This window comes from Curcuma longa, chromosome 17 (assembly GCF_044706935.1).
Source record: "Curcuma longa cultivar G26 ecotype Majalengka, Jawa Barat chromosome 17, ITB_CL_G26_1.1, whole genome shotgun sequence".
Classification (NCBI taxonomy): Eukaryota; Viridiplantae; Streptophyta; class Magnoliopsida; order Zingiberales; family Zingiberaceae; genus Curcuma; species Curcuma longa.
This window is the reverse complement of record NC_133877.1, coordinates 6,213,847-6,228,463: the sequence shown is the minus strand read 5'-3', so window position 1 is coordinate 6,228,463 and position 14,617 is coordinate 6,213,847. Positions and strand designations below refer to the sequence as shown.

Sequence of the window (14,617 nt, the reverse complement as noted above, 5' to 3'; positions counted from 1 at the left end):
CTACATTACCAAGGAATGGACCAATACATGTCATACTTACATAGGTTACCGTTACCCCCCAAAGGAATGTTAGCTGGACTTAGTCCCGCACGGTACATCAGCGCCTCATTACGGATTAGTTTCTCCAAATCAAAATCTAGACCCTCAAGTATTTGATGGGCCTCACACAAAGCTCCATTAGTCGGCGCTTCCCCTGCCAGAGGAAATGCCGAGAGACTTCGGGCCCACTTGCGGGCCCACGGATACTCCTGGGGAGGTTTGATGTAGAAGTAATACTCCTTCCATCCTTCATCCGCAGCACGCGGGTTACTCAAAAACTCCAGACCCGGCCTAGCGGTGAAGAAGAAGACGCCAGACTCACAGCTACTCAACGAATATAGAGAGTGGAACAGAGCAACACTATGGGAGATATTATACAAACGACAGATGATAATAGTCCCACAAATGATCTGGAAGGATTCTGGGGAGAGTTGGGCGATATTGATGTGATAAAAATTGGCTAGTTCATGGAAAAAGGCGGGAATCGGAAATCATAAACCACTAGACATCTGGTTGAGAAAGAAAGTGGCATACTCCCTCGGAGGCCTAAAGGGGCGATTACCAGGAGTGGGAAGATTAAAAACATGGTCTCTCGGAATGGGGTACTGAACGCGAAGGATTGTTAGTGTCTCTTTATCGCAGCGGGACACTTGACGCTCATACCATGGTGCTTCCAAAGACATCGCTGAGGGAGAACGAAGCAGAAAACCAGCCGCCGAAGAAACAACACGATGGCGCTGAAGAAGATGACGAAGTATGGGCACCATCAAGAAGTAGCCTGCAGGGTTTATATATATACTGTCGAGTGATACCACGTGGCCGTCCGATAAGAAGGCCCTAGTTCCGAGGTGCGATCCACACCTTACATTCACAATAAACCTCGTCGAAAGACGGATGCTGCAACTGGCACGTGCCTGACACCACAGACGAGGCATCAGGCATATGCATCTTTTTAAACATCACCTTTTCTTGGCGCGCGAACGGAAAAGGGAATGGAGAAGGTTCACTGGGACTGATGTCTAGTCAGTCGGCCTACCTCCTTCGACTAGACTTGATGGGGAGACTTGTGATGTGGTAAGTCTTGCTTGGCTCGACGTGGCGCGGTCAGTCAATAGATCGCCCAGCCTAGCCGGCTTCAGGGCCCACGGTCAAGGTGGTCTTACCCAATCATGCGTGACCCAAAAGTCAACAGAGTAACTAACGTGGCAGGCTCCGGGGCCCATGGTCTCGTTATTGACACCCTCAGTCAAAGTGACTTGATGAACCATCTTCCGGGAGCACACTTAGCCTGTTCAACCTGGCCCAGTTAGCGTTCCGTTGCCCGGCCATCCCTATACGGAGTGCGGTTCGCCCGACTATTATCACCTATGACTTTTCCCGGGTGTCATTTATACTGCTGGATTGTCTCCCGGGAGACACACTGCCAGATCCTTATATTATGTCCCGGCCATCACTCCATATCACACACACCGCTCGGCTAACACTAAGAAGGATCATTCCCAAGCACCTCCCCGCCACCCAGGCTCGCTTCCCGGGATATGCATCGTGTAACCTGCTCGTTGTATCCATATTGCTTATTTGCCCGGCCATCCCTCCTCAGCGCATGGCTTGCCCGGCTAATACTAAGCATGATCAGTCCCGAGCTTAACTTACCCTCCGAGTGCATTTCCCGGGACTCCCACCACTCAACCAACCTCGACTGGGTTTGCCTGCTCATCGTAGTACGGCTTGTCACGCTGCCCTTCCATTCACCCTCGGTGCATGGCTCGCCCAAGCAGCATGTTCCACAACTGGTCCCGAGTACATTCCCACTTCGATAGTAATCCTAGTTCAAGTACGGTTAACACTACAGACAAAGAAGCGCATGAACTGGTATGCAGGGAGAAGGTTATACTCATGTCCCCACGATCCTCTTCTCCATGGGCCATCTTCCTAGGTAAACGACAAGAGCAGCGCCACGGTTACGGGCGTGTCACCTTTGTTCCTTAGATGCCATCCTCCTGGCGTGGGTGTCAGGCAATAGCAGGTGCTGTCCCCCCGGATACCACCAAAACCTGCTTCGTTGGTAGATGGAAGATTCTCTTCACAGGCATATCAGTTCCCACGCAGGTATGAATGACTCATCGAATACTCAGACAGACTCAATACTGTCTCTTCATTCTGCTACTATTCCCCTCGTCGGAAACCTAACTTGAGCGTCGGAGTAGCCTGCCGGGACTTCCCGGCGCCAGCTAATCCGTTCGTTCTTCAGTGATCTTGCAGGTCCCCTTCTTCTTCGAGCCCGCACAGGTTGAGGTGGCATATCCTTGACCGGAGGGTTGATTGTCGTCGATTTTTGGCCAGAACAAGGAGCAGACAGCTTCGCCTATCTGGAAGCTACAACAAGTAGCGAATGCGATGACGGTGGATTTTATCAAACTGATATAAGTTGAACTTCCTCCTTGGTGACCACCTGATACTACTTTAAACTTGAAGAAGAATTTTTTTTAACCTTGGGCGACTGATGTAAAAAGGTTCAAAGATTTTTATTACTATTTTTGATAATTTTTATTTTTAAATTTTTTGGTATTTAAAATAGTTTTAAAAAATTTTATATTTTTATTTTAAGATTTTAAATCCGTTTAAAATTTTTAAGATTTTAAATACGTTAACTGTTATGATTTTTTTTTTGCTTTTATAGGTTAAGATTTTTAATTTATATAAATTATTATTTAATTAATATTTAAGAAGAAATTTTTAATTTAATAAAATTTTTGACAGTATTATTTATATTTGATTTATTTTCTCTATCTCTCTTGATCTTCTTTCAAATTAATAAATTTTAAATGATTGATTTTCGACGTTTGTAATCGATCAAGAAAATCAATATTATCGATGGAATAATCACTATCCCATCCAACGTCAACTATTGATTGTCGTATGTGTAGAAAAAAGAGAAGCTAAATATTTTTACTGTGTTATTTCATCAAAGAACTTGAAACTTGATTTATTTTATCCAACTACTAATTCTATCTGAGCCACAGGCATAAGCGAAACTGCAAAACAAACTCTGCTAAATATTTTAAGGAAATAGAGGATTAGCCCACAACTTTACTTCAGAATTAAACTAAAAAAGCTTGATCCAATACAACGCCAAAGACTAATCTAGGGATGATTACATAGTAGAACCATTTGATAACAAAATGACTTAAAATTCAACGTTTACATGTATTTATAAGTACCGTGAAAACCGTAAGGCACTCTTTGGGGTAATTCTATTCTGGCTACTGGTCCTTCAGTAAACCTCTTTGCGTCAATGATATAAACCTGCAACAGGAAACAAAAATTCATGGATTGTCATATTCTCAGAGTTGTTTCAACCAGAAAGTTCTTTTTTATTCTTACCATGGATCTGTTTGATTTTTCATCATGCACATAGGAAATCAACCAGCCATCATCTTCCTCAGTTCCTTGTAGGTTCTGAACAAATTCTAGACCTGAACAAAACTGGCCCTCACTAAGTGCATGGTACTCGACCTTTATCAGCTCCTCATTATCCTGAGACAAAAACAAGCAAAGTTATGTGATCAATCCATTCATCATTCTATTGCATCAATTCATAACCTTATCGTGCAAGTCAAACTGTAGCTTAGCGATCATCTTGAACTTTCCAACACCTGCATCAACAATATTTTTTGGCCATGAGCTTTTTATTTGGTAGAATCAGAGTGTTAAGATTTGACAGCCACCTATGTTTGAGCTTGCATCCGAATCCACTACTTGAGTATAAGCGTATTTGTTCCTCAGACCGACAAATCGGCTGTTAATCGTCGGAAAGTCCATTGCAAACTCCTTCCCTGTGAGGAATGCTTCTGTGACGGCACCAGTTTTCATGTTGAGTCTCCACTGATAAGGACGCGAAAAAAGTGATCCATCCACTGAAGGATCAAAGGTATTGGAGTCCTCGTTAGGAAATTGGAATACTCTTCGGTACCACTCTGGTTTGTTTGCCTTGTGGTCTGGACCTGGAATCACTGATCCTGTTGTTCTGCACCCTCTTACAACAACCTGCTATGGATTTAGTAAACCATCTTTTCTTTGATGACTAGCAATTAATTAGGGACCTAGTTTTACCTCATCACCATCCTCTAAGGTATTGATGATATGGAAACTACAGTGATTTTTAACTCTGAACCAATAAACTGATTCTGCATTGCCAAAACGAGGCATAACCCCTATCTTCGATTTTCCATTTTGCTCATAACCAATGAACCTGCAATTTTGTCGAAATGGAGTTAGAGTAAACCTTTATAATTCGAACCCCAAAAAATAGTTGGTAATTGTGAGGTTTCAGTTAACTTACGGTTTCCCACCAAAAGGTCTATTAATGCCAATTCCCAGTGGGTAATCCATGATAATATTGTAGCTGAAGAACATAATCAATCAATTAGTAATTTGCTCCTACTTTAACTTAAACACATTCTACTAGAACATAAGTTTGGCGAGACTTGTGCTGCAACTATTAGTTCATTGATGAATCAAAATTATATGCAGAGGAACAAATGCTGAATTGCTCACTTCTCAGTCACGCCAAGCTCATGAATTAGAACCCCAGTTTTAAATTTCAGGTCGACTTTGTGAAGCATCTTAGTTCCATCAGCTTAATGAAAGAGCAGAAAAAGGAAACTCAAGCATCAGTAGAATATGGATGAAAAGAAAGACAGTTTCCTTTCTTTTGCTCTATTAAAACCTATGCATTCGTTTCAGTTGCTGGAACTAGAATCATAAATGAGATCTACAAGTACCTGATATGACTCCCAAAACAAAGTGTGGTCTTTGTATGTCAACGCCCATGGTAACCAACTCCCCAGTATGTGGGACTCTCTATACCAAAACAGTCTGGTAAACTTACTATAATTTCTAAACATGAGCATATTATAAGGCTAGCGATAATTCAATACATTAGAGTAATGATAATGGCGTAAACACAACCTTTGGATGACTAGTAAAAGGTCGATCCCAAGTGCCATTGACATCCCAAGATTTGAGAGTATCCAGATTAGAAGGATCAATTTCATAAGGCAAATTTTGCTCCGATACTGCATACAGTTTTCCAGCATGCACAAAAACACCGGTGTTGGCGTCAAACTTCACTGCTTGACCACACCTCACCTAATGCAATATGAAAACATATAGTTGCACTTAATATGCCCATCTAAAGTAAGGATTGTTGGATTTAATTTCTTAAAAGTGGGCTTAATTGTAATTTGTATATGTGGATACGAACCGAACCTATTTAAGTGATCTAATTAAAGTTTATTGGGTTTTGAATTATTGGATATGGATTAAATATGTAGAATCTATTAGTCCGTTCTGTTTTTATTGGATATGAATTAAATTTGTTGAATATGTTAATCCGTTTCGGTATTATCGGATAAGAATTAAATATATAGAATAAGTCAATCTATTCCGTTATTATCCATGGGCTGATAACGGATTGGATATCTATATAAGGGTTTGGTCATGAGGGTTTAGGTGAATTGACATCGCCTTCGTTTCCCATTGACGAAGATTTTATGGCGTTGTCACCCTAATTCCCTTGGAAGACATTCCATTCGCGTCCACTTTATTTTCTTCCACAGGGATCAAGCAGTTGGCGTTGCAGGACAAGGACAATGACTCTCCAAACAGATTTATTATCTTTATTTTATATTTTATATGTTAAATCACGTTATGTTGAAATACGATCCTTGTTTATTTGTATTTCCAAATATAGAAGTTCTTATCAGGTTTGGAGAACTTATACGGTATTGGACTTGCAAATTATTTCAATTGGTATCAGAGCCAAGGTTACGTTTCTTCGTATTTCATGGTTTGCAAAATCACGTTTTTGTGCGATTGGTGATAAACTTATTCCAAAACTAATTATGGATAGGTTGAATTGAGATTACGCCCAATTTATTATACAGTTCAGGAACAAGAACAATTATATATATATATATATATAATATAAGTAAATATATATTATTTACTTATAAATCTAACGTGAATATTTCATGTTAATTTTTTTTCTCTTTTCGTTTGTTGTTGTTGTTTTTTTTAAAGAGAAGAAAAACAACGAAAGAGAGGAGAAAATCCTAATCGATCGCTGTCGATCGTGAGAGAATTCCTTCCACGCGATCAGTGGCAATGGCTCTCCTTCTCTTTTCACGCTTTCGGGCGGTTTCAATCGCGGCGTGAAGAGGGAAGCTCGACGTCATGGGGAAGCCTTGGATTAGGTTTCCGCATGAAGCGTGCGATCGGGAAGAGGAGGCGCGTATTTTTTTTTCTTCTTTATTTTGGATTTGGCCACGTAGAGAAGAAGGAAGAATTTTGTTTTTCTTTCTTTCTTATTTTTTAATCAAAAAAATGGAAGGATTTAATTATGATTTCCTTTCCAATTTTCTTTTCCTATTCTCTCGCGGGCAAACTTTAAAAGAAATGTCGGGTTGGACTATGTTTTGGCTTATCCACTCGATTAGAGTTTTTAGGATTTTCTTGAGTCTATCTACACATTTGTTATTAAATCAAATTATTATGTCGGCCCAAAGGAAGACACAGTAGTTAGGTTTAGTGCATTTTGTGCTGATAGATATATATCTATGCTAAAAGTAATTGACCCAAAGAAAAATTATTTTTATGTCAGATATATATTTAAAATAACTTACAACTATAGAACAAATTTATTTTGTTTATATCATGCACAAAATATGTCGGTCCAAAAAAAGACATATTGCGTGACTCATTAAGGTTGATGTAAGTTATGAATAAATATATAACTCATATAAAGTGTCGAATTATGCACATAATGAGTCGGCCCAAAGGAAGACTCATTATGTGGTCAATTAAACTTTGAGTTATATTAGAGAGTACCGCTAACAAATTGCATTTTAGTCCAAAGAGTAAAATGTAATATTGTACTTGGTATCTCATAAAGAGCTCATTTATATGTATTATTTGCATACTTATATATATATTCTTGCCATTAATTAAACTGTTGATCAGTGCATATATGTCAAGTTCAGTGGGAGCAAATTGTTGTACTTGACCTGTATATGGATGACATATTGAGGATCAACTGTGATAATAAAGGCGCAGAACTTTATGCCAAGAACAATCACAATTCGTCGAAGTCCAAACACATCGACATCAAGTTTCTAGTGATTAAAAAAAGAGTTTAGAGTTGTCAAGTGATGATAGAGCATATCAATACGGATTGTATGTTAGCATATCCACTTACCAAAGGCTTGGTGCCCAAGGTTTTTCATGCGCATGTTGTGGATATGAGAATTCTTCTTATGGGAGAAGAATTCATCTAGTGGGAATCTATATATATTTTATTGCTCTATATTTATTAATAAAGACAAACATTGTGTTTTGATTATTGTACGTATTTAAAGTTCAAAACATTAATGAGTATTTATATATTTGTTTGATACTATGAAATAAGGTATCATGATTTACTACTGCAGTTTAGTATTTGGTGTTTGTAAATATAATATAGATTCCTTGTGGAATCATAAAGTTTGAATCATGATTTGCTATTGCAGTTTAGCATAAAGTATTTGCAAATATGATCAAACCCTTTTGGGTCATTAGGACTAAATGGAAATTGACACGTACTGATCATCATATTTCATGTAATTTTCATACTACATATCTACATCTTGATCTATGCCATTAATAACATTGGTATTGTGATTATTGTTAGGGCTTGTTACAGACATATATATATATAGTAGCTATGACCTCTTGAGTCCTATACCAATGAAGTTAATAGACCAGATTATTTTCAAGGGGTATTTAGTACCCATAAAGTTTGATATCAACTAAAGTTATAATCGTATATTATATACAAATCACATGTAGCCCAAGTGGGAGATTGTTGGATTTAATTTCTTAAAAGTGGGCTTAATTATAATTTATATATGTGGATACGAACCGAACCCATTTAAGTGATCTAATTAAAATTTATTGAGTTTCGGATTATTGGATGTGGATTAAATATGTAGAATTCGTTAATCCGTTCTGTTATTATTGGATATGAATTAAATTTGTTGAATATGTTAATCTGTTTCGATATTATCGGATAAGGATTAAATATATAGAATATGTCAATCTATTCCGTTATTATCTATGGGTTGATAACGGATTGGATATCTATATAAGGGTTTGGTCCCTAAGAGTTTAAGTGAATTGACATCACCTTCGTTTCCCATTGACGAAGGTTTTACGACGTTGTCACCCTAATTCCCTTGGAAGACATTCCTTTCGCTTCCGCTTTATTTTCTTTCATAGGGATCAAGCAGTTGGCGTTGCAGAACAAGGACAATGACTCTCCAACCATGTTTAGTGTCTTTATTTTATATTTTATATGTTAAACCATGTTACGTTGAAATACGATCCTTATTTATTTAATTATATTTCCAAATATAGAAGTTCTTATCAAGTTTGTAGAACTTATACGGTATTGGATTTGTAAATTATTTTAATCTGTTAGATCCGATGGAATCCATATATATCTCCACAACGATATGATATTGCCCACTCTCATGATTTTATTTTTGGGTTTTACTCAAAAGGCCTCATACGAATGAGATATTTTCCATCTTATAACCTCAGGATCTTTTTCATATATTTCTAATATGAGACTTTGATTGTATTTCAATAATTTACCCCTGAAATAAAGGACTACTAGGAGCTCCTCCTTAATGGTCCCAACGGACCCCTTATTGGTACGGATCCCAATGAATCCGACCTCTTAACAGTCTCAACAGACCTCTTAATAGGAGCCTCTACCACATGAACATGTTCTGATACCACTGTTAGATCCGATGGAATCCATATATATCTCCACAATGGTATGATATTGTTCACTCTCATGGTTTTATTATTGGGGTTTATCCAAAAGACCTCATACCAATGAGATATTTTCCATCTTATAATTTCAGGATCTTTTCTATATATTTCTAATATGAAATATTCCAAGAAGGATTCATCATTTATATAATATACCGTGTTGATGAAAAAAGAAGCCAACACTGCGGAAGGGTCACCACCAGCTGCAGGAAGGAAGAGTTTCTTGTTTCTGTTCTTCTCCAGCAGGAAACTTTCTGTCTCTACGTACTTATTTTTGTACGAAACGTTCCAGTTCCCATGGCCATCCTTGCTGAAATACGTCGCATGAATCATTCCATCACCTTCAACACTTGTGTAGGCTGTTCTTCCAAATACCGAGACTGCGGCGGTCAGATCTGGGTGTACATGATTGGGGCCTGCCAGTGATCGATGAGTAACTGATCAATATATCAACAAATGTTTCAATCACAATACGCACCATTTCTCAAGTATATGCCTTGAGGGAAGCCCTCCGGAATGACTCCTTCTATGGCTGAAACCTGCACTGCTTCTCCTATTTCAGCTACGGGCGCAAAGTTCCCCTGCAACTAACGAATCATGTTAACTATATATCATTGCAGATGGATACTTACTAATTTTCTTCTAAGAATATATACCGCGATGAACATTGGCTCTTTTTCGAATCTGAAGAAGGTCTCCACGACCCAATCCAAAAGGTTCAAAGACGCAGTTTTTAATTGATCTGGAACTTCAACCTTCAGCGGCAACGGTTTCAACCTTCGCAGAAGAGGCTGCCAAAGAATAGATTCACGTACGACCAAATCATATCGATCTGTTTCCAAAGAAAAAGTTAACCTTGAAGGTCGACGTCGAAGGTAACGAGTTTGGAGGAGATGGCCTGTGAGGAGGATTCCTTGAGCTGCAGATTACAGTGGATCGACTGAGTGACTCCATTAAACTCCTTAATTTGGAGCCGGTCGTGGAGAAGTACGATGATGTATGATGATGAGCCAGTTTTGATATATAAGACTTGAGCACACTGGTCACACGGTATATTCTTCTTTTCCTTGGGGATTACAAGAGCCAGATGATGCTGCTAATAACGGCACCTAAACAAACAACATCTGACTGCTTGACAGTGAAATTATTTTTATCTATTGTTGTTGTATGTGCGTGCAAAGATGGATTAACCCAAATCCAAGAATTAAATTATAAATTGATTTCAAATGTCTCTTTTATTATTAAAAAAATAAAGTCCATTTTCACCGATTCATTAGTTGATGTATTTAATACTTTTTAGCGTCTTGTTAATTTTTATATCATCCAAAATTATATAAATATGGATGAAATGTTAAGTTTGATATAGAGAGTTGTAGTAACAAAAAGTTCAATACAAATATTCTTAAATTTCTTATTTTCTATTTTCCTTCCTACATCTGGTATCAGAGCTATGGTCAACAATCTCGTTTCTCTTGTACGAGAGGTCAACAATCTCGTTTCTCTTGTACCTCGATTCAATGATGAAATTTTTGATTATTGAAGCACTATCATGAAGTTATGTCTTAAATCACAAGACTTATGAAGTATTATTGAAGGAGTACCAGAGGAGGAAGATCAATTAATCGAACCACAAAGAAGTATTTTGAAGAGCATAGAAAAGCTCTTTTTCAAATTTATCAAGCCTTTGAAATTTCAATTTATGAAAAGATTTCAAAAGCGTCAAGTGCTCAAAGAGGGGAGATTCTACAAATAACTTATTCTAGGCAAGACCAAATGAAAAAGGTTTGCTTACAATCTCTACGAGCAGATTTTGAAAAATTAGAGATGAAAGACAATGAAAAAGTTTCAGGGTACAATCTCTTATGAAGGACGTGGAAGATGTAAAAATCAAAGAAGTGAAAGATATTCTTACCAATATTTACGAGAAAAAAGGAATGAAGAGTCTCAAAAAGAGGAGAAATAATTTTCTTACAATCTAAAGAGGAAGAGGACGTGGGAATTACAAAAGTACAAAATCTTTTATTGAATGTCATTATTGTCAAGCCAGGATATAAAATAAATAATTATTGGAAAAAATATCCAGAGAAAAAAAATGTGAAATTGGCTTAGTACATGAAAATGAACTTCAAAATTCTAAAATTTTACTGATTACTAGTGATGAAAATATTGAAAATATTGATACTTGGATAGCAGGGCAAGTCGACATATGGCTAGTAATAAAAGCGTATTTTCAACCTTAGCAGAAGTTAACCATAGGCAGGTAACTATTGGAGATGCTAAGTCCTACAAAATTAAAGGAGTAGGAGAAATCTCTTTCAAAATAAAGTATGAAAAAATTAACAAAATGTCTAAGGTATTTTATATTCTTGATTTACAGAGTAAACTACTTAGTGTTGGTCATTTATTAAGAAAAGGTTTTGATATTTATTTTACTGACAAATATTGCACCATGAAGAAGGAAAATCAGTATGTGGTAAAAATCAATTTGGACTCAAATAATTTATTTCCTCTCAAACTTGATATTATAAATGTTGCTTGTAATTATCTTACTACTAATGAAGAAATTTACAAGTTGTGATATGATAGATTTGAGCATCTGAATTTTCAGAGCTTGAAGGAGTTAACAAGCAAAAATATTGTTTAAGGACTCCAATAATTGATGGAATAAGTGAAGTATATGAAACATGTCAGCTTAAAAAGCAACATCGAGACACATTCCCATAATCTAAGGGGGAATCACATTCACCATTGGAACTTGCACACATAAATCTTTGTGGACCAATGCATGTACCATCTCTTGGAGGTAATTTATATTTCATATTGTTTGTTAATGATTACATAAGAAAAACTTAGACATATTTTGTTAAAGAAAAATCAGAAGCTCTCTCTTGCTTTAGAGTCTTCAAAAGTCAAGTGGAATTTTTTTTTAACTATCAAATAAAAAATTTGAGAAGTGACTAAGGAGGTGAATTCCTATCTTCTTTATTTGAAGAATTTTTGCCAAAACTATGGTATTAGACATGAATTGACAGCTCAGTATACATCGTAATAAAATAGTGTCGCAGAAAGGAAAAATAGGACAATCATGGACATGGTCAGATGCATGTTAAAGAGGAAAAATTTATCAGTTGAATTCTAAGTTGAATCAACTTCTTGTGACGTTTACCTAATTAATAGATCACCTACAAAAAGTTACAGAATTCTACTCCAAATGAGACATGGTATGAAAAGAAATCAAATGTTACTCATTTAAAAACTTTTGATTGTCTTGCATATTCACATATTCCTGATATTTTAAGAACTAAACTTGATGACAAGTCTAAAAAGTGTTTATTTATTGGATACAGTGAAAGAAGCAAAGCTTATCGACTTTACAATCTAAAAACAAAAAAAAGTTGTGATTAGCAGGGATGCTCGCTTTGACAAAAAAATTTTATGTTTTCTCATATTTGGCAGGTTTATCATTTAGAAATTCTTGAATTTAAAGATGATTCTTCTTTATTGCAATTTGATATTCCTGAAAGAAACATGTCTTTATCACTATTGCAAAGAAGAACAAGAAGTTTGAGAGATATTTATGATGAGACTGAAGAGATAAATGTGACAGATCAAGTCTTTTTTGCATTTTTTATGGGAAAATATCAAATCACATATGAAGAAGCATCAAAAGAAGAGAAATGGGTTCATGCTATGAATGAAGAAATAAGCTCTATCAAGAAAAATAGTATATGGGTGCTAACTACTTTGCCACCATACAAATTTCAGATAGTGTGAAATGGATCATTAAGACTAAAACCAATCCAGATGACTCCATCAATAAATACAAAACAAGATTAGTTGTAAAGGGATACAAGCAGAAAGAAGGTGAAGATTTCAATGAGGTATTTGCTCTCTAGACTTGATATAGTTTAATTAATTAATGACCTTGCTGCTCAAAATGGTTGGAAATTATTACAAATGGATGTCAAATTCTCTTTCTTAAATGGTTTTCTTCGAAAAGAAATTTATCTTGAACAACCACAAGATTTTATGGAAAGTATTATATTTGAGAGGTGTTCTAAGGCAATTGCCTTACGGTTGTATTATTTATTAAATAAATAAAAATTTACTATTTAAGTACATATTTTTCATGTGTTTGATTGGATCTTAAACTTATTTACTGAATACCCATAATATGATTCATAGCATTAGAGAATTTATGATTTGATTACAACTTGTGAGCATCTCTACATGTGTAATTATGAATGTATTGAAGTTATCCATAGTCAATGAATTGATGAACGTAGATGTCATCGATTATGTTGAGACAACACGTTTTAAACTCCTTGATTTGCTAAGTAGTTGTTCTCACTGGTTGGAGATATTGGATATTGAGAGTTAAATATGGATCCTAGTTAAAGGTAACTAGTTTATTGGAGTGACTTGCCATGAGATTTCATATGGCTCAATACATATGTCAATGAAGATCTCAATATAGCTTAAGTGTAAGTTGCTAGGATCATCCCGGTGCAAGACGCGTGTTTCACATTTCAAAAACGTGCACAGTAGAAATAAAAGCGATAATAATTATAAAATTATCACAACACTCGCATGCATGGTAGGGAAATAGTAAGTACAAGACATAGCAGGAAATTTAAAATTTTGTAGAATTAACATTCTACATGTACCTGACGTATGACGCTTAGCGAGAAAGACATCAATCGCACAGTCCTCCTCTGAGTCCCGCCTCTACTGATGATCCACGCGAAGTGATCTTCAGTACGATTTCCAAAGCCTCAAGTCATGTCACAGTCTTTGGTACTATCTGACAAGCAGTAATAGTCGATACGAGAGAAAACCCTAAGAAGGCGGTGAGAAACCCGACAACGGTGATGACCAAGGCGGCGGTTGGACGTAGTGATCAGGCGCGAGGAAGAAGGGGCATCACAGTGGGCTGGTTTGGCTCACATGGGTCGGGCCAAGAAGAAAAGAAGAGGCTTGGTTCGATTGAACCGGGTTCGGGGTTAGTACCATAGCAAACCATCTTTGCTTTTGGTTCGCTTGGTTCGGTGATCAAATGACCTTCGATTTGACACAAACAAGTTTTGTTTGCGGGTTCGGCTCACATGGGCCGGGCCAGGAAGAAAAGAAGAGGCTTGATTTGGTTGAACCAAGTTCAGGGTTAGTACTATAACAAACCATCTTTGCTTTTAGTTCGCTTGGTTCGGTGATCAAACAACCTTCGATTTGACCCAAATAAGTTTTATTTGATTCATCTTCTCAAGACGAATCTGGTCATACCCTTTATTTTTATAAAATAGTTTTCATTATTAATTAAAATAAGTTAATTTAATTTTAGTTCAATATTAAGTCATTTGGTTCAACAACCAAATTCCTTCTATTTAAACCAAACTAATTTTTTTGTTGTTGTTTGGTCCAACGAAATCAACATTCTTTCAATGTGAGAATTCAATTCTCAAATTCGTTTTATATCCATCCAAAAACTTTTTGTTTGTGTGACCTAATAGGTTCTCGGTTTGCTTTCTACTACACCATTTAACTAGACATGGACTCAAGAACTTATAGGGTCCCCAAGGATGTCTGTATCTCCACAATGGCATGATATTGTCCACTTTGGGCCTAAGCCCTCATGGCTTTGCTCTTGGGCTCTCCCCAAAAGGCATCATACCAATGGAGATATCTTCCATCCTTTTAAACCCAT

General features: G+C 36.7%; 1 protein-coding gene across 1 annotated transcript; it reads right to left on the bottom strand.

The window, feature by feature from the left end:
* Positions 1–3,240: 3,240 nt before the first annotated feature.
* On the bottom strand, positions 3,241–9,870 carry LOC141848236 (carotenoid 9,10(9',10')-cleavage dioxygenase 1-like). Its single transcript, XM_074736295.1, has 13 exons — positions 9,772–9,870; positions 9,573–9,707; positions 9,395–9,497; positions 9,073–9,332; positions 5,011–5,190; positions 4,824–4,902; positions 4,597–4,678; positions 4,382–4,444; positions 4,153–4,291; positions 3,768–4,086; positions 3,643–3,695; positions 3,424–3,576; positions 3,241–3,345 (listed from the first exon to the last, which is right to left on the bottom strand). Exons 1-13 carry the CDS (start codon positions 9,868–9,870, stop codon positions 3,241–3,243), a joined length of 1,770 nt encoding a protein of 589 aa, XP_074592396.1.
* Positions 9,871–14,617: the final 4,747 nt, after the last annotated feature.

Excerpts from the sequence above, each read along its gene's own strand:
- LOC141848236 (XM_074736295.1), bottom strand. The coding sequence starts at position 9,870 with ATGGAGTCACTCAGTCGATCCACTGTAATCTGCAGCTCAAGGAATCCT. Across the intron at positions 9,708-9,771 it reads CTTCGACGTCGACCTTCAAG|CCTCTTCTGCGAAGGTTGAA; the intron begins GTTAACTTTTTC and ends ATTCTTTGGCAG. Across the intron at positions 3,577-3,642 it reads AGTTTGACTTGCACGATAAG|GATAATGAGGAGCTGATAAA; the intron begins GTTATGAATTGA and ends TTTTTGTCTCAG.